This window comes from Elephas maximus, chromosome 18 (genome assembly GCF_024166365.1).
Source record: "Elephas maximus indicus isolate mEleMax1 chromosome 18, mEleMax1 primary haplotype, whole genome shotgun sequence".
In the NCBI taxonomy this organism is placed as follows: Eukaryota; Metazoa; Chordata; class Mammalia; order Proboscidea; family Elephantidae; genus Elephas; species Elephas maximus.
In genome coordinates, this window is record NC_064836.1 from 72,406,963 (window position 1) to 72,430,938 (window position 23,976).

Genomic DNA, 23,976 nt, shown 5'->3' on the forward strand with positions numbered 1-23,976 from the left:
CTTCCATCATCTGAGACCTTGATAATAAGTTTTATCTAGAACCTTTTTTTTCATCGAATTGAGTCCACCTTATGAAAAACTGTTATATACACTTTAAGAAACTAGAATCCCCAAATCCTTCTTTTGTGTGATATTGTTCAGTGAATTCATGTGGACTCTCCATCTCCTTTTGCTCTGAGAGCTTGCTTCTGGATTACAGCGTTGTCTAAGTTTCTGTTTTGTATCAGGTTGGAGGCTATGGCTGAGGATAGCCATAAGGCTGCCTTAGAAACTCAGTTCCAGCTTCGAAGAGAAAAATTGCATCTTGTGTCTATCTTATGATTCAGACTTTTAGTAGCTATTTTGAAAAACTTTTTTTGTATGTCAGTTTTAAAAGCAAAACCTTTCTAAGTAACTTAAGCTGGATATTATATGAAAAGTGTTTTATTTAAGGAAAAGGGATAACTTTTGTCTTTAAGTAAAACTAGCAGCTCCAGAGTGGGTAAAAGAAGGCATAGGACAAGCCTAAGGGGAAAAGAAAAAGACTACCCAAGAATTGATGGATTCATTTACAAAACTGCTAAAGAGCTTTTATTTACTGGGTAGATAAAAGGTAATAAAGAGGAAGTAAAACTGCTTACCAAGAGTTGTTTATCTTTTGCCTTTCAAAATGCCTAGATCAATTTAAACATATGTAAATGAACTGGAATGCCCTAATCCTGTTTTCTATCATGAGTCAAAAAATAGAGGGGTGGGACAACATCAGTCTCCAAGGTCATATAGCTCCAGGAAGCTCTGCTATAGTTGAGAAATTGGGTGGTTCCCAATCATAAAAGAACTATAAATAAGTTCCCTCTATTGTAGGGGAACTTTAAAGAAGTCAAAAAATAGGAATCACAATGAGATACACCTGAAACGGCCTGGAGAAGTGTTTCTGCTAACCAGAGACTTAAGGTTATATCCATATCACTGAATTGGTCAGTTGAGCAGAGGCTTTGTGATTTCTGAAGCCAGCTGATAAAATCTTTAAGAGTAATTTTAGATTGGGAAAAATACGGGAAATACTAAAAGCTGAATGAAAACTTAGAATGTTTAAAGAAACTTTATTTCAATTACAGTTATATTTTATATAATACAGGCTTAAAATAATTTCCGAGACCTTTTAGGTATCTTAGCGGTATAAAATTGGGTAAATAGATATTTATCATAATTTAAGTTTATATACTTTTGTTTTTTAAGCCACAAGAGAAAGAATATGTATGTCTGCTAATGAGTGTGTTCATTTTTGCCATTTCAAGCAATTCACTGTAAGAGAGGCAACAAAAATAGCATTTAAGAGGTTTATTAAAAAGAAATTTATTTGATATGGTCAAAAGTTTTATCTGACTAAAGTTTAATGGTTTATGAGATTTTAAATAGCATATAAAACAAAGAATTGGTTTCTCCCTGCTAAAATAACAAAATTTTCTTTGATTTCTGAGTTGAAGGGTTAATTTATGCTTTGTGTAATCTGCCTGGAAGGCAAAGGTTTGGTCTCTCATTAGAATACCAGTCCGGAGTCAAAAACCAAGCCACATGGCTTGAGAAAGAAAAAAAAAAGCTAAGGTTATTAACTTTAAGATCTTTGGTTAAATAACTTACATACTGTTTCACAGTGACCTATAATAAACTCCTGACAACTTTGAAATTCCATGGGAAGTCACAAAAATTTTTATAAAGGAAAAGTGTTAAAAAGTCTTATTTAATAAATTACATGGAATGTGCTATCAAAATCAAGAGAAGCACTTGATTCTCTTTGGGTTAAAATTTGTATGTTAGTATTTCCTTTTGTTTTTGCCTAATATCAGACATCAAAGACATAACATTATGTCATAATTTTATTATTTCTTAATTGCTAACTTGATCGCAACTTCATCAAAGCTAATGGTTTGATTGGGGAATTCACATTGTTTAACTATGAAGTTTTTTCATTACTATTCAGGTATTTAGAGACTTGATAATCTTGGTATATACTGACTATATGGTATTATATCTCAAAATTATTATATAGTATATTATACCTATATATTATATAGTATATTTTATCTGATTCCTGAAGCCACTTTTGAGTCAAACAATGGTCCAGTTGAATTAGTAAGATGCTTTCACTCTGGGCATTGTGCTTTTTTGGAAGAGTTCAGTCTGTTTTGTGAAACTGACTCCGAAGAACAGACTGGGAGCTATGTTTAAGGTAAATCAGTAATTAGTTTAATCCGTCTTCAAGACAATGTTGTAATCATTATATTTAAAAATATGTTTGTCCAAAGTTTTTTTAAACTGACTTCATTTGGTTCCGAATTTTTTTTAATAATTACGAGTATTATGTTTATAAATTAATCACGGCCATATTAAGATCTGTCGTCTGCAGATAAGTTTTTACTCCACTGATTTGCTGAAAAGTCTGACCAAAATATCTCAACAAGATGGACTGTACTGGACTTGTGAAAAAGGCTGACTAGGCTGAAGCAAGATTTCCAGAACTCCAACGCAGAAGCTGATGGGTTCGCAGACTGCGGCTGATTCAGAATCACATGGACAGAAATTAACTACACAAAACTGAGTGAACTAAAGGACACTACGGGTTTCATGTGGGAATACTGCTGATCCTACTTTCTGGATGCAAGGAACAATGTTCCTCTTTTCTGCTAAATTATCTAACTGATGGGTTTAGATATTGTAACTCTTGAATTGGAAGTTCCTGTTGGTAAACTTAGCAAAGTTATAAATATCATAACCAGGTAAGTATCTGAAGTTTCAGCTATGATTTTACAAAACAGAAGAGCATTAAATTTCCTGTTAGTCTCTCAAAACAGTTTTGTGCCATAATATATACATGTTTGCTGTGTTTATATTAATATGTAACCTGAGGTTTTACAGAATGTAGTTAGTTGCTGCTGAGGAACATGAAAAGCAGTTACTGATGCTGTTATATCTAGACAAACACCTCATGAGATTTATTTCCTTGGTTCAAAGAATTTAGGGTCATGGTTTTATTGTTTGTTTCAGACAGTTGGCCTAATATTATTGTTAGTGTTTCTATTCTACCTCTTAGTTCACTGTATGGTGCCTGGGATCTTAAAAAACAGATGATGCCCCCCTACCACTATTGATCATTTTTGAGCAAAGATTTTATAACAAGATCATGGTCCAAAGAAAGGAACTGTGAAAGAGTTGTAATTCTCCTGGAACCCAGATTTCCGGCTTTCACAGAGGTTATGCTAACCCACACAGGCCACTGCTTTTGGGCATCCTTTCCTGAACTTTGGGGGAAAGAAAAATAAAAACGAATTCCTGAAGCCACTTTTGAGTCAAACAATGGTCCAGATAAACTAGTAACACCCTTTCACTCTGGGCATTGTGCTTTTTTTGAAGAGTTCAGGCTGTTTTGTGAAACTGACTCCAAAGAACAGACTGGGAACTATGTTTAAGGTAAATCATAATTAGTTTAATCCGTCTTCAAGACAATGTTTTATGAAATACCTGTCTAATGTTTGGAATCAAACTCTCACACTCTTACTATGCAGAAATTTATGCATCTTAAAGAAACCAGGTTCTCAGAAGAGACAGACCCCATGGTTCAGGCTCCATTTTGTCTTAGGTTCCACTTCCATTTCTGAGAAAGCGACCCATGACTGTTAATAGGTAAACCAAGAAGGGGCAGCCTGCTCTCAGGAAGGATACACAGTATGTTTTAAGTAGATTAATAGAGACCTCCAACGGGAGAGGTCCATCCTGTATTATCTTGCTAATCATGAATTCTCAAATGGAAACTTGTGTGTCACATGTAGATTTTTCTATACTTTGTTTCCTCTAGACAAAATTTGTGTGCTCCTTATGGATACACATTTTTGTGTAGTAGATTCAACTATACTAATTTAGATGATCCAACAGATTGTAAATTCTTGTGGGCAATCACTTGTTTAGATTCCTGATGAACACAGGGGCAATGCACTTTGGGAACTTTAGGATTACCTTTAGATATACATAGTAATGGTGCTAATAAATATTGGAACCAAATCAAAACCATTGCTGTCGAGTTGATTCCAACTCATAGTGACCGTACAGGACACAGCAGAATTGCCCCACAGAGTTTCCAAGGAACGCCTGGTGGATCAGAACTGCCGACCTTTTGGTTAGCAGCCGTAGAACTTAACCACTACGCCACCAGGGTTCCCAAATACTGGAAAGGTAATGTTAAATTGCTACACATTGTAAAATTAAAGTCAGAAGAAAGCTCACTAGTCCAACACTCAGAGTATGGCTGGCAGTTTTATTTCCTACTTATGGTATAGTTGAATTGGAGAAATCTTTATGAAATTTCTCAATCACTATGGGACAAATTGCAGATGAAGTTGCTAATGGGATGGAAACAAAAAGCAACCTCTGACCTCATTAAGCCAAGGTGACATGAGATAACATAATAGCCTTAGATTTTTAAATTAGTCCAAGAGAGTACAGTCTGTGCTATAGACAGGACATACACAGAATTAGACAGCAAGCCACTTGGTTACATACCATAACACCCTTACGAACACCAGATTTATTTGGTCGGTTACCATCAGGAATAAGTACATAGGCTAGATCGCTACTGCAAGGTATAGTAATATTCTTAGTCTACATCCTGATAGTATTAGGTATAATAAAACTTATCCTCTATTATCTTATACACTTAAAACGCAAAAGAAGGCCTTGGGCTGAAATGTTGATGTACACACATTCTGCTCACTTAGGCAATGCAACTGATGAGAATATGGCTCTTACTTAAGGTCCTAGTGAAGAACAAGATGGTATCCCGTGGAAAATCAGCACCGTGAGTTTAAAGAGCCTGCCATGGCTGCCATCTAGGAGCTCGACTAAGTCCAGATATTAATTATCAATGTGTTATCTCCAATCTCTGATCAACAGGAGGGAATGATTTAGGAAAAAATATTGGAGTCATTATTCCCTGTCCTTGAGCACAGAGAATGTGACACAGCTGGAGCTGGACTCACAAGGACTCACAAGGACACATCAAGTGGGCCCTGAGGTATAAAGACAATAGCTAGGATATCTTTTAAGGGACGCTTCATGTAAACAAATCATAAAACAGAACACAAAAGACTTTCCACTCTTATCTTTTTCTATTAGCATTTAAACATTTAGTGAACAGAAAATTTGTTGGACCAATGAGGACCCTCCTGGCTGTTACTGAAACCTGCACCAATGACTGTTAAGAAAGACATTTTAAAATGTAGGATCAGTTTCTAGCTAATCTGTGAAAAGGTGACTCTTTCAATGATTTTGCCCATTTGTAATGTCAATATATACTGATGATTCTCTAAGGTTCCTCCAACTCGGGCAGACATGGCTGTGGCAGCATGCTTGTCCGTTTTCCCATTCTTGCCTATCTGTAATATTTCCTTGGACTCAGGCAGACATGGCTCTGGCAGCATGCTTGTCCGTTTCCCACTTTTACCTCTTTGAACGTATGCCAAATAAAACTTTCTTTTTGCTTTACGAAAATTTTTTTTAATCTTTATCCTCTAACAATGTCATTGAAGTATATATTAAGCAGATGTTATGCTAGTGCTGACAACAAGCCTGATAATCAGTAACCTTGGAACAGAAGTCAAATATCATACACTCTTTAAGGAGGCTTAAAAATTGCCATTTTATACTGGACTGATAATTTAGGAGGACAAACTGAAAAATATTAGAGATAATGCCAGTAAAACAAAAGGCAGTATTAAAGTAGTAATACATCACAACGGCCACTAATATCCTCCAAGAACTCATCTCCACCACTTTACAGGCCTTCTTATGGGAAAATAAGGTTTGACTGATGAGACATGAACCCTGCAAGGTCTTCGGGATCATCTCTCTTCCATTAAAGGAAACAATTCTGAATGTGCAAACCTTTCAGAAAATATGATTTGATTTTTTAATTGAAAAATATGATCCCATTACTTCTAGCACACCATCTCTCAAATCGAATACTATTTATGACATGGTCTTGATAATCTTTGAAAAACCAAGTCTATAAACTTAGTTTGTGGTTGTTCTGAGCTTCAAACTATCATCTTTGTACCTAAATAAAGGCCCAATTTACCTTAGTAATTTATACCTAGTATGGCTGAAGGCCAGGGTTACATAAATTGATTTGGAGTCACCAATATATTTTTATATTTCCTACAGACTATTTACTTGAAAGCAGAGAATAAGCCTAAGAAGCTTACAGAGTGCTCTGACATAAATGCAAGGATACCATTAGTCTTCCGATTTGTGTGATCTTCAAAAATCTGAAATTTTTACTCTGGTATTAATTAATTGCCATTTTTTCATAATTTTTTTTTTTTTTGGTGAAAATATACACTGCAAAACATACACCAATTCAACAATTTCCACATGTACAATTCAGTGACACTGATTATATTCTTCAAGTTGTACAATCATTCCCTCTATCCTTTTCTAAATTATTCCACCACTATTAACATAAACTCACTGTCCCCACCCCCCAAGTTTCTCGTCTAACTTTTCAAGCTGCTGGTGACAACTTGATCCCACGCAGATAATTCTTTAAAAGTGCACAATGCTCAAGGCAAACATTCTTTACTAATTAAGCTATTGTTCGGTTCAAAGAAGACTTGAGGAAAAAGTTTTGGTTTAGAGATTATCTCAGAGCAGCAGTTCATCTCAGGGTTCATTCAGCCTCATTAGCTCCAGAAATCCTGGATTCCATTAAAATTTTATATTCTGTTCAAATTTTCCTCCCTTTTGATCAGGATTCTTCTATAGGATCTTTGATCAAAACATTCAGTAATGGTAGTGAGGCACCTTCCAGTTCTTCTGATCACGTGGCAAAGGAGACAGTTATTCACGGAGGCAATCAGACATACATTCCATTTCCTCCTCCAATTCCTGACTCTCCTTCATCCTCTGCTGCTTCAGGTGAACAGCGACCAATTGCTGTACTTTGGATGGCCACTTGCAAGCTTTTAACCCCAGGTAATTGTAATTTTTTATTCACTCCCTATGTTAAAAAGGGAAATTCAATATCTTCTTTCAGAATAACAACTTTCTAACCACTGATTGATAGTATAACCCTGAAATGCTCTAAACTCCTTCCAAAGATGGCTACAATTTGAATCTTGCAGAATTTCAGTATATCCATAATTTATTAGTACTTTTTATGACTAAATGGAGTATGGTTCCTCCCTGCAGGGCCAAAAATGATGAGTTGAATATTATATTAGTCTATATGTAACTCCTGCACTGTCAGCTAAATCTTACCAGAATCTACAAAAACAAGGAGTTAAAATGACTTAGATACACAGAAAGTTAGAGGTTAGAAGGAAAGTTAGGAAGCACTGAGTTCAAGCCTCATACAGCGAAACCTGTGAGAGCTAGAACGCAGCAGAACTGCCTTATTTTTCCAGGTCTTGCAAGTTTCTCGCCTTTGACAGGGTGTAGTCTTACCACTTTTAGTCGAAAACATTTGTGTTTTCCTTCTCTGACAGGTTTCCACCTTACACAGGTTCTGGTTTTTGTAGGTTTTACCGCATTTCAAAAGTTGTGATAAGTGAGACTCAGAGCTTAAAGGAACTGTCCGTGGTCGCACAACTTATACACACTGTAATCACCCTATGTCACACCCATGTAGCTTACCTTTCTGATGATGCCTTAGAAGTAACAGGATGCCCACGGACACCTTTTTTACTTCTATGCTCTAGAGAGATGACCTTATTTCTTAGAGTTCTTTTCAACTAGGAAAAAAAAAGAATACAGAATTTCAATAATGAATATAGAAATGTGAAAATTAAGAGGCACTTAAAGTATCATTTTTATTTAGAAACTTAAGATAAATAGGCAAGTTCATAATTAACAGGGGGAAAAAGTGCAATCTACAGAATACCTGACTCTGTTGCTAGTGCAAGGAGCCCTGGTGGTGCAGTGGTTATGGCATTCGACTGCTAACAGAAAGGTCAGTGGTTCTAAACCACCACCGGCTCCGCGGAGAAAGTTTCGCCAGTCTCCTTTCATAGAGATAGACAGCCTTGGAAACCCTATAGGATAACTATGAGTCAGAATTGACTCCAGGGCCGTGGGTTTGGTTTGGTTTGAGTTCCTAGCCCTGAAGTATTTAAAAAAAAAAACCAAACCCGTTGCTGTCAATTCCACCTGGTTTGGTTTTTGACTTATTATTAAGTACACTTCTCACAATGAGTTATATATTATCTGTTTATACTGAACTGTACCCAAGAGGACTAATTTGGCTTACACAGCCTGACTCTCAGAACTCCTCAACAACTAGTTCCCTACAATCATTTAATTAACCTCACAGTAAATGCAGCCTTTACCTTTTGTTACGGAATTTGTGTACCCCAATCAACTGTTCTGTAGTAAGGTTTTGCCTACGTTTGCAAAATGATGGAATGAGTAGTCTTTGACTCTCATACTCCACACAGAAAAGCAACATTATTCCACCAAAAAGGGGGAAAAAGAAATCTTAAACAATGACAAAAAATGAAATAAACACAAGGTGACAAATTGAAAGTAATGATAATAGGGGAGAAGGGAAAGTGATTAAAATATTAACTTTGAATAACACTAACATATTTAATGTCCGTCTCTACTTCTACCAGTAAAAAGGGCAACCTGGAGTACATCTACAGATGTTATTGAAAGAATAAAAAAGTTCACTATTTCTTATATTCAATAATACACTAAGATGTTTACAAATTTTGTTTTTAAAAATTGGATAATATTTGCAGACTGGGTAAAATTTTATATTTTTCACAGACAGTGTGGTTTTCATTTAGACTGTAAGATACAGCATCTCTGAAAAATGAGGAACAGACAACAGAGAATTGTCCCATAATCTGGTTATGAAAAGGAATTTATTCACATACATATTTTGAAAGCTACCTGGTCACAGATAAAAAGGTTAGAATGGCTTGGATGTATTTAATTTAAATATGAAAAAGACTTTTACTATAATAAAAGGCAGTACATAGTACACCAACCTTCACTGCAACGTTATTCACAACAGTCAATGTCTATCAATGTGGATTATACATACAAAAGAATGTTACTCTGCCTTAAAGAGAAAGTCCTCATACCTGCTACATGAACCTTGAAAACATGTTGAGTGAAATAACTCAGTCACAAAAGGAAATACTGTACTCACCCACTTACATGTAATAGGTAAATACACAGAGACCGACATTTATTAGTGGTTACAAAAAACCAGAGGCGGGGGGAGAGGGAAAGGGCATGTCATTGCTTAAGGAGCACTGAGGGTCTGCTAATGGTGGTAAAAAACTGGAAAACAGTGATGACAACTGTACAACATGATGAATGTAATCAATGTCACTGAACTGCACATGTAAAAATAATAGAACCGGCAAGTATTTTGTTATATATATATTTTTACCACAATTATGCTGGGAATGACAACTTGAAGAGGAATGGTGTTGCATTCATCGTCAAAAAGAACATTTCAAGATCTATCCTGAAGTACAATGCTGTCAGTGACAGGATAATGTCCATACGCCTACAAAGAAGACCAGTTAATACGACTATTATCCAAATTTACACACCAACCACTAGGGTCAAAGATGAAGAAATAGATTTTTATCAGCTGCTGCAGTCTGAAATTGATCGAACATACAATCAAGATGCATTGATAATTACTGGCGATTGGAATGCGAAAGTTAGACACAAGAAGGATCAGCAGTTGGAAAATACAGCCCTGGTGAGAGAAACAATGCTGGAGATCGAATGATAGAATTATGCAAGACCAAAAGCTTCTTCATTGCAAATACCTTCTTTCACCAACATAAACGGCGACTATACATGGACCTAGCCAGATGGAACGCACAGAAATCAACTTGACTACATCTGTGGAAAGAGATGATGGAAAAGCTCAATATCATCAGTCAGAACAAGGCCAGGGGCCGACTGTGGAACAGACCACCAATTGCTCATATGCAAGTTCAAGCTGAAACTGAAGAAAACCAGAGCAAATCCACAAGAGCCAAAGTATGACCTTGAGTATATCCCACCTGAATTTACAGACCACGAGAAGAACAGATTTGATGCACTGGACACTAGTGACCGAAGACCAGACAAATTGTGGAACGACATCAAGGACATCATCCATGAAGAAAGCAAGAGGTCATTGAAAAGACAGGAAAGAAAGAAAAGACCAAGACGGATGTCGGAGACTCTGAAACTTGCTCTCGAACGTTGAGCACCTAAAGCAAAAGGAAGAATTGATGAAGTAAAAGAAATGAACAGAAGGTTTCAAAGGGTGGCTAAAGGAGACAAAGTAAAGTATTACAACGACACGTGCAAAGAGCTGGAAATGGAAAACCAAAAGGGAAGAACATGCTCGGCATTTCTCAAGCTGAAAGAACTGAAGAAAAAATTCAAGCGTCGAGTTGCAATAGTGAAGGATTCCATGGGGAAAATATTAAATGATGCAGGAAGCATCAAAAGAAGATGGAAGGAATACACAGAGTCATTATACCAAAAACAATTAGTCGATGGTCAACCATTTCAAGAGGTAGCATATAATCAGGAACCGATGGTACTGAAGGAAGAAGTCCAAGCTGCTCTGAAGGCACTGGCAAAAAACAAGTCTCCAGGAATTGATGGAATATCAATTGAGATGTTTCAACAAACGGATGCAGTGCTGGAGGTGCTCACTTGTCTATGCTAAGAAATATGGAAGACAGCTTCCTAGCCAACCGACTGGAAGAGATCCATATTTATGCCTACTCCCAAGAAAGGTGATCCAACCGAATGTGGAAATTATAGAACAACATCATTAATATCACCCAAACCCACCCACTGCCGTCCAGTTGATTCCGACTCAGCGACACTACAGGACAGAGTAGAACTGCCCCACAGAGTTTCCAAGGAGCGCCTGGTGGATTCAAACTACCGACCTCTTGGCTAGCAGCTGTAGCATTTAACCACTACCCTACCAGGGTTTCCCATTAATATCACAAACAAGCAACATTTTGCTAAAGATCATTCAAAAACACCTGCAGCAGTATATCGACAGGGAACTGCCAGAAATTCAGGCTGGTTTCAGAAGAGGATGTGGAACCAGGGATATCCCTGCTGATCTCAGATGGATCCTGGCTGAAAGCAGAGAATACCAGAAGGATGTTTACCTGTGTTTTATTGACTATGCAAAGACACTCGACTGTGTGGATCATAACAAATTATGGACAACATTGCAAAGAATGGGAATTCCAGAACACTTAATTGTGCTCATGAGGAAGCTTTGCATAGATCAAGGGGCTGTTGTTCAGACAGAACAAGGGGATACTGACTGGTTTAACGTCAGGAAAGGTGTGCGTCAGGGTTGTATTCTTTCACCATACCTATTCAATCTGTACGCTAAGCAAATAATCCGAGAAGCTGCACTATATGAAGAAAAACGGGGCATCAGGATTAGAGGAAGACTCATTAACAACCTGTGTTATGCAGATGACACAACCTTGCTTGCTGAAAGTGAAGAGGACTTGAAGCACTTACTAATGAAGATCAAAGACCACAGCCTTCAGTATGGATTGCACCTCAACATAAAGAAAACAAAAATCCTCACAACTGGACCAATGAGCAACATCATGATAAACGGAGAAAAGATTGAAGTTGTCAAGGATTTCATTTGACTTGGATCCACAATTAACAGCCATGGAAGCAGCAGTCAAGAAATCAAAAGACACATTGCATTGGGTAAATCTGCTGCAAAGGACCTCTTTAAAGTGTTAAAGAGCAAAGATGTCACCTTGAAGGCTAAGGTGAGCCTGACCCAAGCCATGGTATTTTCAATCACATCACATGCATGTGAAAGCTGGGCAAAGAATAAGAAGACTGACGGAGAACTGACACCTGTGAACTGTGTCAGGGAAGAATATTGAATATACCACGGACTGCCAAAAGAATGAACAAATCTGTCTTGGAAGAAGTACAACCAAGAATGCTCCTTAGAAGCAAGGATGGCGAGACTGCGTGTTACATACTTTGGACATGTTGTCAGCAAGGATCAGTCTCTGGAGAAGGACATCATGCTTGGGAAAGTACAGGGTCAGCGGAAAAGAGGAAGACCCTCAAGGAGGTGGATTGACACAGTGGCTGCAACAATGGGCTCAAGCACAACAACAACTGTAAGGATGGTGCAGGACCCGGCAGTGTTTCGTTCTGTTGTGCATAGAGTCGCTTATGGCACCTAACAACAATAACAACCACAATTTAAAAAGAAAAAAAGTAAACATTTGTTGTTTTAAGTCACTTTGGGGGTGAGAGTAGAGGAATAAAAGGATTTGCTTAATCAATTGGTCTCAACCCACCTGGATCAAAGGAGAATGAAGAACACCAAGGTCACACGATAACTATGAGCCTGAGACAGAAAAGGCCACGTGAACAAGAGACTTACATCATCCTGAGACCAGAAAGAACTAGATGGTGCCTGGCCACAACCGATGACTGCCCTGACAGGGAACACAACAGAGAACTCCTGAGGGAGCAGGAGAACAGTGGGATATAGACCCCAAATTCTCATAAAAAGACCAGACTTAATGGTCTGACTGAGACTAGAAGAATCCCGGCGGTCATGGTCCCCAAACCTTCTCTTGGCCCGGGACAGGAACCATTCCCGAAGACAACTCATCAGACATGGAAGGGACTGGACAATGGCTTGGAGAGAGATGCTGAAGAAGAGTGAGCTACTTGTATCAGGTGGACACTTGAGACTGTATTGGCATCTCCTTTCTGGAGGGGAGATGGGAGGGTAGAAAAAAAAAAAGAGAGGGTTAGAAACTGGCAAAACAATCACGAAAGGAGAGACTGGAAGAAGGGAGTGGGCTGACTCATTAGGGGGAGAGTAAATGGCAGTATGTAGTAAGGTGTATATAAGCTTATATGTGACAGACTGACTTGATTTGTAAACTTTCACTTAAAGCACAATAAAAATTATTTAATAAATAAAAGGATTTGCTTATAGCCAGTATCATTCAATTACGTGATTTTGAAGCCCTCATTCTGGCAGGGACATGAAAATACTACGCGAATTAAATCTCTCTCATGGTTTTGAAATTGTGAATGGTAGAGGCTGGAAGAGTTTTACAGTACCTAATAGTAAAAGCCAAGATTGCCTTTGAAGAGATTGCTGGTGGAATTATGGATGTCGGACAATTCCACAGAAGTTCGACTGAAATTCTTTTTTTTTTTTTTTTTACTACCAAGGGTAAATGTTAGTATCTCCTTTTAAATTTTTCTTGGACAAAATCAATTCTGCATGCATTCTAACTGGTACAGGGGCTCAAAACCTCAACTGAGTACCCACTTAGGCTCTGAAATGGAGCCAGCTGCTTCCTGAGGAAAACACTGGCTTTGCTTATAATTACTTATCGCTGTCACAGCTTACTGCAATAAAGAAGAATGATGAATTTCCAACTAATTGAGAATACTGGTCAGAATTTAACTTTTATGTAAGAATTTCAACTCTACGGACTCTGCATCTAATTTTAAAGTGAGCAATAAGGAATGCCAACACTGAAAACATTTAAGAGAATATAAGCTGGAAATATTTGCTAACCAATTTCATCAAACTCCTGAATGAACGCAGGGGGTGATATCTGGAAGTACTAAACACCATATTGTTATAGGCAGTGACTTTTGAAGAATGAAATTATATGCATACAGGGGGAAAGGGAATGAGATATTACACACTTCCTTACTGTTGATATTTCTTCAAACAAGCATATGTTACTTTTACAATGTCTTTAAAAAGCAATAAATTTTCTTTTAACCCTGACTGAGAAAACACATTTTTAGTTTACTTTTTTAGTGTGCATATATATATACACACACAACAAAACACTGCCAATTCAATAATTTTTACACATACAATTCAGTAACATTCATTATATTCATCATAACTATATGAATAACCATAACCACTACCCTCTTTCAAATTATTCTACCACCTTTAACAGAAATTCAGCACCCCCAAGAGTCAGTTAAATATTTGCTTTCTTTTTTCTTTGACAGTATTGTTCTTTTCACTTTATTAACCTTTTGTATGTTTTGTTGGAAGCAACTTCATACTCTTTTTGGGAAAAGGCATAACAGAAATAAATTTTAAATTAGTAAGATGTTTCAGTACTGAAGTAGCAGCCCCCAGGTAGTACAACAGTCAATTCACAGGAAAGAAATGAGAGGATAACTCTGGAGAACAGGAGGGTTCCTAGGGTCAGTTGTTTTTCACATCACCATTTGGGTTTATGCACATCAAACTAAGGGCTTTTTTGTTCTTTTTCAAAACTCACCCTGGCTACCAGGTACCAGAAAAGTAGCTGTTATGGATTGAATTATATTCCCCAAAAATGTGTATCAATTTGGCTAGGCCATGACTGCCAGTACTGTGTGGTTGCCCACCTTTTTGTAATCTGATGTGATTATCCCATGCATTGTAAATCCTAACCTCTAAGATGTAAATAAGGCAGAATTAAAGGCAGTTATGTTAATGAGGCAGGACTAAATCTACAGGATTAGGTTGTATCTTAAATCAATCTCTTTTGAGATATAAAAGCCAAGAGGGGCCAGGAGCGCAGGCAACCTTTGGACGTGGGGTCCCTGTACTAAGAAGCTCCTAGACCAGATTGATGACAAGGACCCTCCCCCAGAGCTGACAGATAGTGAATGCATTCCCTGGAGCTGGCACCCTGAATTCGGACTTCTAGCCACCCAGACTGTGAAAGAATAAATCTCTGTTTAGTAAAGCCATCTACTTACGGTTTTTCTGTTATAGCAGCGCTAGACAACTAAGACAGAATTTTACCAGGAATGGGGTGCTGCTCTGGCAGATACCTAAAACGTGGATATGGTTTGGAAGTTGTGAATGGTAGAGGCTGGAAGAATTTTAAAGTACCTAATAGTAAAAAGCCTAGATTGCCTTGAAGAGATTGTTGGTGGAATTATGGATGTCAGACAATTCTGGTGAGGACTCAGAGGCAGTGAGGAAAAAGACTGACACCAGAGACAGTGTAGTCTGCAAGAAGCAGCAGCAGATAAACAGCAGCAGCAGAACCAGTAGACTGGCGCAAGACAGCACGGAAGCCGAACCACGGAGCGAGACAGATGAGTGTCTTTGCGCAAGAGGCTTCCTGGTGGGATGGGGTGCCTCCGAGCACTAATCGGTGGAGCTAAAGAGCTTTGGAATACTTGCCCAGCAGGGCAGACATAGGCAGCAAGGCCCAAGGATTCGAAATGCCAAGAAACCAGGAAGCAGAAGCTAAAGAGAAAAGAGAACACTGAAAGCAGAGCTGCCTCAGTCTCAAAGGGTAGGGCCATGACCTCTGGGGTCTCAAAGGCTGGAGTCATTGTCTCTGGGGCTTCAAAGGGTGGGCCCCGGCTTCCCAGATTTCAGAGTCAGATCTTCACCAACTTGATTTTGGAGTATGGGGCTGGCCATTCAGGAGTGACAGCAGGATGGGGCTGGATATGCTGCCCGAAGCTGAGGGGCAGAGCTGCAAAGCCCAATGGGCAGAAGAAGGGCGCTTACTAGGGCTGAGAGGGTACAGTCACCGCTCAGATGCACTCAGAGAATGGGGGCACGCAAAGCCGAGACAGCAGAGTTGCCAGTCCAGTGGGCCTGGGAGATGGAGCTAAAACCGGGGAACAAGAGGCCTCCACCCAGAATCCAGAGAGTGTGGCCAACACCCAGAGTCTGGAGGGCAGGGTCATTGCCTAAATGGCCTCAGAAAACAGAGGATGATTTCCAAGGCTTGATAGCTACTAATGTAATGTGTTCTGCTGACTCGCTTGGTACCGGTTATTCCTTCTTTCCCTCCAATTTCTCCTAGTTGTAATGGAAATGTCTACCTTTTCCCTGTTCCACCATTATACTTTGGAAACATATAACTTGTATTCTAGATTTCACAGATGAAGATGAATTTTGTCCCAGGATGGAACACAGACTTGGAGTTGATTTAAGAACTTTTGGGATGATACAACAGGGTGAAATGGTTCTACATATGCAAGGACATGAATTTTTAGGGGCCAAAAGGTGGAATGTTATAGATTGAATCACGTTCCCAAAAGATGTGTATTAATTTGGCTAGGCCATGATTCCTAGTATTGTGACTGTCCACCATTTTGTGATCTGATGTGATTATGCTATGTGTTTTAAATCCAAACCTCTATGATGTCAATGAGGCAGGATTAAAGGCAGTTATGTAAATGAGGCAGGACTCAATCTACAAGATTAGGCTGTGTCTTAGTCATCTAGTGCTCCTGTAACAGAAATGCCACAAGTGGATGGCTTCACCAAAAAGAAATTTACTCTCTCACAGTCGAGTAGGCTACGAGTCCAAATTGAGGGCATCAGCATTCTCTGTCAGCTCTGGAGAAAGGTCCTTGTCATCAATCTTTCCTTGGTCTGGGAGCATCTCAGCAAAGGAACCTCAGGTCCAAAGGACATGCTCTGCCTCCTCGTGCTGCTTTCTTGGTGGTATGAGATCCCCCTCTCTCTGCTCACTTCCCTTTCCTTTTATCTCTTGTAAGATAAAAGGTGGTGCAGGCCACACCCCAGGGAAACTCCCTTTCCATTGGATCAGGGATATGACCTTAGTAAGGGTATTACAATCCCACCCTAATCCTCTTTAACATAAAATTACAATCACAAAATGGAGGACAACCATGCAACACTGGGAATCAGGGCCTAACCAAGTAGACACATACTTTGGGGGGACACAATTCAATCCATGACAGGTTGTATCTTGAGTCAATTTCTTGAGATATAAAAGAGAGAATCGAGCAGAGAGTAGAAGGACCTCATTATCACCAAGCAAGAAGAGCCAGGAACGTGCGCACCGTTTGTACCCAGGGTCCCTGCACTGAGAAGCTCCTAGGCCAGGGATGACTGATGACAAGGACCTTCCCCCAGGGCCAACAAAAAGAGATAGCTTTTCCCTGAATCTGGAACGCTGAATTCTGACCTCTAGACTATGAGAGAATAAATCTCTGTTTAGTAAAGCCATCCACTTGTGGTATTTCTGTTACAGCAGCACTAGATAACTAAGATAGTAGCTAAAGATGGGAGACATACAAATTTCACATGTAAAATTGAAAAACTGGAAGATGTGGAAGAGTTTATGATCTAACCCCTGGACACAAATAATTTAGAGATAAATGTTGAAAATACAATATACGAAAAGTTGGAGGCTACCTGTAGATATAATAGCACGTATTACCCAACCAGGGCTCCTTAATTATTACCATACTCTTATCTCAGTGCTTCTTTCTTAAAAAAAAAAAAAAAATCCCAAAATAACACTAGTCGAATCTTGTTATAACCATAAGCAACCAAGAAATTATAAAAGATTAGAATGGAATTTTCTTCCTGTATGATTTTTAGTAGATGAGTATCTTAATGCACAAAAAAGAAAAAAAAATCTTAATTCACAACTCTAGAAATGTATCTTTACAATATATTTTAACATTTGATTATAAGGCTTGCTATAAACTTAGTAGCCAAGAAAGTGCAGTACTAGCATAATGACAGACAAATATGTAATCAGAACAAAATAGAGTCCAAGAATAAATCCATGAATATAAAATCAAATAATTTCTTTAAAAGGGGTACATGTAACTGAACAAGGGAAATAAAATTATTTTTATCAAATGGTGCTAGACCAATAGGAAATCTGTATGGGAAAAAAATGAACTTTAATTCCTACCACACCATACACAAAAATTAACAGAAAAATTATATTAAATGTAAAAGCTAAAACTACAAAGTTTCTAAAAGAAAACATGGAAGAACAGCTTTTCAACCTAAGAGTAAGCAAAGATTTCTAAGGCAGAAAAAAACACTAGTGAACACATTCAAAAAACTAAGACTAGAACAAAATTTTCCCAACATACTAAAGAGCATTTATGAAAAACCCATAGTTAACATCACATTCAAGAACCCCAAGAGCAGGAACAAAACAAAAATGCCCACTTTCACCATTTCTATTCAAGATGGTACTGGAAGTCATAGTCAGAGTAATCAGGCAAGAAAAAAATAAAAGTCTTCCAAATTGAAAAGGAAGAAGTAAAACTATATTTACACATGACATAGAAAATCCTAAGAAATCTACACGCAAAAAAACTAATAGAGCTAATAAATGAATTCAGCAAAGCTACAGAATACAAAATCAACATACAAAACTCAGCTGAATTTCTATACACTAGCAATGAACAATCCAAAAGGAAAATTTAAAAAACAATCCCATTTACAGTATCATCATAAAGAATAAAATACTTGGCATAAATTTAAGCAAGGAGATGCAAAACTTGTAGACTGAAAACTACAAAACATTGCTGAAAGATATTAAACCAAAAAAAACCAAACTTACTGCCGTCGAGTCGATTCCGACTCATAGAACCCTATAGGACAGAGTAGAACTGCCCCATAGAGTTTCCAAGGAGCGCCTGGTGGATTCGAACTGCCAACCTTTTGGTTAGCAGCCATGGTACTTAACTACTATGCCACCAGCATTTCCGGAATATATTAAGGCAGACGTAAATAAACGGAAAGACATCCAGTGTCATGGACTGGAAGACGTATTATTATTAAGATAGTAATACTTCCCAAAGTGACTGACAGATTCAATGAAATCCTTATCAAAATTACAAGGGCTACTTCAAAAAATGGAAAAACTGATCCTAAAATTTATACGGCGGTGCATGGAACCCCAAACAGTCAAAACAATCCTGAAAAAGAAGAGCATAAGTTGAAGACTCACACTTCTGAATTTCAAAACCCACTACAAAGCTACAGTCATCAAAATAATGTGGTGCTGGCATAAAGACAGACATACACAGACCAATGGAATAGAATATAAGTACAGAAATAAACCATACATCTATGGTCAACTAAATTTCAACAAAGGTCCCAATATCATGCAATGGGGAAAGAAGAGTTCTTCCAACAAATGGTGCTGGGACAACTGGATTGACAAAAAAAAACAGAAGTTGGAGCCTTACCTCACACCATAAACAAAAATTAACTCAAAATAGACCAAAGACCTAAATATAAAAGTTACAACTATAAAGCTCTTAGAGAAAAACACAGGAATAAATTTTCACGACCCTGGATTTGGCAATAGTTTCTTAGATATGACACCAAAAGCATAAGCAACAAAAGGAAAAATAAATGGGATTTCGACAAAATGAAAAATATTTGTGCATCGAGGGATGTTACGGTTGATGATTTTGTTTTTTCTAGGTGCCTCTGAGTTGGTTCCAACTCAGAGATCCTATGCAAAACAGCAAAAACACTACCTCGTCCTGCACCATCCTCACAATTGCTGCTACGTTTGAGCCCACTGTTACAGCCACTGTGTGTCAATCCATTTCATTGAGGGTCTTCATAAAAATGGCACGGGGGCATTGTCTGACTTCCTCTAACTTCACAAAGGGGAAGGAGAATCAAAATCAACAGCACAAGGGAGAGTCTTATAAGGCAGAGGTCAGACATGCCTCTTCTCTCCATCTTTACCAATTCTGACACCAGCTGTCCCTTCCACAGCACTCTTCACTTCTCTGCTGGGTTAGATAATTCATTGCAATGGCCACACAGAACTCACAAACAATACAATTATGGGGTTTATTACAGAGGTAACAGGTTACAATTCAGGTGGAGAAACACTCAGGATACAGTTCTTCTACCAGGACAGCTTCTTTTCAGCTGTGCTCACAGGCACACCTCTTCCTGCCCTGCTCAGGCAACTGTTACAAAGCTCTTTTAGCCCCTGCTAGTAAGTTCCCAGAGGCACCCCAGGCACTCAGCTTTCTCGCTCCGTGGGCCAGTAAGCCCACTGCATGGTCTCCCACCAGTCTGTCCTGCCACCGTTTCTCGCCATCTTCAGGGTTACAGTCCGCTCTCTCTTCTCTCCTGAGAAGTTCCAGGAGTTTCTCAGCTCACGGATCCTGGGCCCAAAGGACACACTCTATGCTCCTGGCTGTTCTTTCTTTGTGGTGGTGGGATCCTCTCTTTCCCGCCTCTTTCCACAGCTCATTTCAAAGCCAGCAGAATGGCAAACTAACCAATCCCTTCGGTGGGCCACAATTACCATATCACACAGACCTGCCCAATCACTTGGGTGGGAGTTACAAGACCATGGCTACACAGGCCACACAAAAATGATCCATCACACCACAGTCTTCCTCTTTTTCTCTGACCATCTACTTTACCAATCATGATGCCGTTCTCTGGGGACTGGTCTTTCCTGATAACATGTCCAAAGTATGTGGGACAAAGTCTTGCTGCCCTCACTTCTAAGGAGCATTCTGGCTGGACTTCCTCCAAAAGAAGTTTGTTCATTCTTTGGCAGTCCATGGTATATTCAACATTTTTCACCAATGCCACAATTCAAAGGCACCAATTCTTCTTTGGTGTTCCTTATTCGTTGTTCACCTTTAGCATGCAGTTCTCCTCACTCACTGTGCAGCTTTCGCAAACCACCACTCGTCTCTCAGCTTGTCATGTTGTGGGGGCTTGCAAGTTGCCGTGATGCTGGAAGCTATGCCACCATTATTTCAAATATCGGTAGGGACACCCATGGTGGACAGGTTTCAGCAGAGCTTCCAGACTAAGACAGATGGGAAAGAAGAATCTAAAGATCTACTTCTTTAAAAAATAAGGTAGTGAAAATATTATGAATAGCAACATAAAAGGATACTATCAAGGAAGTACAAAGACAATCCAAAGAATGGGAGAAAATATCTACAAGTCACATATCTGATAAAGGTCTAGAATCCAAAATATATAAAGAACTCTTAATTCAACAACAAAAAGACAAACAAGCATATTATTAAATGGGCAAAGAATGTGAATAAACAGTTCTCCAAAACAGATATACAAAATGTCCAATAAGCATATGAAAAGATGCTCAACATCATCAGTCACTAGGGAAATGTAAATGAAAACCTCAATGAGATACCACTTCATACCCACTAAGATTGCTATTATCAAAAAAAGAAAAATAACTAGCGTTAGGGAGGATATGGAGAAACTGGAACCCTTGTCCACTGCTGGTAGAAATGTAAAATGGTGCAGCCACTACGGAAAACAGTTTGGCAGTTCCTCAAAAAGTCAAACACAGTATTACCATATAAGCCAGCAATCCACTCCTAGGTATATATCCAAAAAAATACTGAGAACAGGGATTCAAACAGATACTTGCACACTAATGATCACTGCAACATTATTCGTAATGGCCAAAAACTGGAAACAACCCAAGCATCCATCAACAAATAAATGAATACACAAACGTGCTAAATACATACGATGGAGTATCATTCATCCATAAAGAGAAATGAAGCCCTAATACAACCTTGAAAACATTATGCTGAGTGAAATACGCATGTGTTAGTTATCTAGGGCTGCTGTAACAGAAATACCACAAGTGGATGGCTTGAACAAACAAATTTATTCTCTCGCAGTTTAGGAGGCTAGGAGTCCGAATTCAGGTTACTGGCTCTAGGGGAAGGCTTTCTCTCTCTGTCAGCTCTGGGAGGAGGTCCTTGTCATCAATCTTCCCCTGGGTCTAGGAGTTTCTCAGTGCAGGGACACAGGGTCTAAAGGATACGCTTTGCTCCCAGCTTTTCTTTCTTAGTGGCAGGAGGTCCCTCTCTCTGCTTGCTTGTTCAATCTCTTTCATATCTCAAAAGAGGCTTAATGAGGCAGGATATGATCTACAGGGCTAGGGTGTATCTAGAGTCAAACCAAACCCGTTGCCGTCAAGTCGATTCCAACTCACAGCAACCCTATAGAACAGAGAGGAACTGCCCCATAGAGTTTCCAAACAGCACCTGGTAGATTTGAACTGCCGACCTTTTGGCTAGCAGCCATAGCATTTAACCACTAAGCCACCAGGGTTTCCATTAACACCACAGAGGTTAGGATTTACAACACACAGAATGATTACATCAGATCACAAAATGGAGGATAATTACATACTACTAAGCATCACAGCCTAGCAGAGTTGACAAATATTTTTGGGGGGACACAATTCAATACACAACACTGAGTGAAAACAATCATTGTCAAAATACTATAGACCATATGACTACATTTATGTGACACTATAAGCTACAGGCAGAGAAAACATCAGTGATTGCCAGAAGGGGTAGCCATACAGATCAACTACAAAATGTGGCAGTACAAGGGAATTTTTTGGATCAATGGAACTGTTTAACGTCATAACTGTGATGATACTTCTATGAGTCTATACAGCTCTTAGAATTCACAGAACTGTACACCAACAAATAAACACATACATGCACACGCACATATATATCTTTATTATGGTGGTGGCTGCAACAGTGTATGCATTTGTGGAAACTCATACAACTTAAAATGGATAGATTTAATTGCATGCAAATTAATCCTCAATAAAACCCAAAAACCAAACCCGCTGCCACTGAGTTGATTCTGACTCATAGCGACCCTACAGGACAGAGTAGAACTGCCCCACAGGGTTTCCAAGGAGCAGATTTGAACTGCTGACCTTTTGATCACCAGCTGAACTCTTTACCACTGTGCCACCAATTCTCAATAAATTTTATTTTTAAAAAGAGCATGGGTTGGAGAGAGATGCTGACGAAGAGTGAGCTACTTGTATCAGGTGGACACTTGAGACTGTGTTGGCATCTCCTATCTGGAGGGGAGATAGGAGGGTAGAGAGGGTTAGAAACTGGCAAAATTGTCACAAAAGGAGAGACTGGAAGGAGGGAGCAGGCTGACTCATTAGGGGGAGAGTAAGTGGGAGTATGGAGTGAGGTGTATATAAGCTCATATGTGACAGATTGACTTGATTTGTAAACTTTCACTTAAAGCACAATAAAAATTATTAAAAAAAAAAGAGCAAAAAATGTGAACAGGCACTACACAAAGGAAATATGCAACAGCCAATCAACATATGAAAATGTTTTAAGATAAATAATCAAGGAAATGGAAATTAAAACCCACAAAAAGTCCACCAACCGAATTAGATAAACCATTTATGTTATATTCATACAACAGAATACTAATAGCAATAAAAAGCAACAAACCACTAACAGATGCAAAACATGATGAATCTCAACATTTTGCTCAGTAAAAAACACAAAAGAGTACACACATATTGTATAGTTTCACTCTTATGAAGTCTAAGAATAGGCAAAACTACTTTGATTTCTATAGGAAATAAAAATCAAAAGACTGGTTTTGAGGAGTAGGGTGGTTTTATGGATTGAATTGCATCCCCTAAAACTGTGTGTCAAGTTGACTAGGCCATGATTTCCAGTATTGTGTAAACTGTCCACCATTTCGTCATCTGACGTGATTTTCCTATGTGTTATAAATCCTACCTCTATGATGTTAAGGAGGCAGGACTCAATCCACAAGACTAGGCTGTATATTCAATCTCTTCTGAGATATAAAAGAGAGAAGCACAGAGGCAGGAGGACGTCACGCTGCCAAGAATGAAGAACCAGGAGAACAGAGCATCCTTTGGACCTGTGGTTCCTGCACTGAGGAACTCCTAGACCAGCAGCTTGTCATCTGACCTGCCCCCTTTCGGTTTCACCAGCTTCCATGGTCCTGTGAGCCAGCAGCTTGCCCTCTGGCCTGTCAATTCTGGGTCCGTTAGCCACTGCAATCAAATCAGTTAGCCACTGATCCACAGACTTTGGGACTTGCCAGCCTCCAAAACCTCATGAACCCTTTCCTTGACATAAATCTCTCTCTCTATGTGTGTGTGTGTGCATGTGTGTGTATATGCACGCATATATATATATATATATACATACTTCACTAGTTTCACTTCTCTAGAGAACCCAGCCTAAGGCAGTATGTACTGTTCACATGATCAGCAAATAAAATACAGTATTTCTTTATGGTGACCTTGAGGTCCTTCTCTGTTTCTCTCT

The 23,976-nt window shown here is 38.8% G+C and overlaps 1 protein-coding gene across 5 annotated transcripts in view; it reads right to left on the bottom strand.

Annotated features, from left to right (window-relative positions):
• The window catches only part of SENP7 (SUMO specific peptidase 7), a 175,075-nt gene that overhangs the window by 125,205 nt on the left and 25,894 nt on the right, over positions 1 to 23,976 (bottom strand). For all 5 annotated transcript variants that reach the window (XM_049858319.1, XM_049858317.1, XM_049858316.1 and 2 more), the window contains exon 4: positions 7,663 to 7,760. In XM_049858319.1, the coding sequence (XP_049714276.1) occupies positions 7,663 to 7,760 (98 nt within the window). The remainder of the gene's footprint in view (positions 1 to 7,662; positions 7,761 to 23,976) is intronic.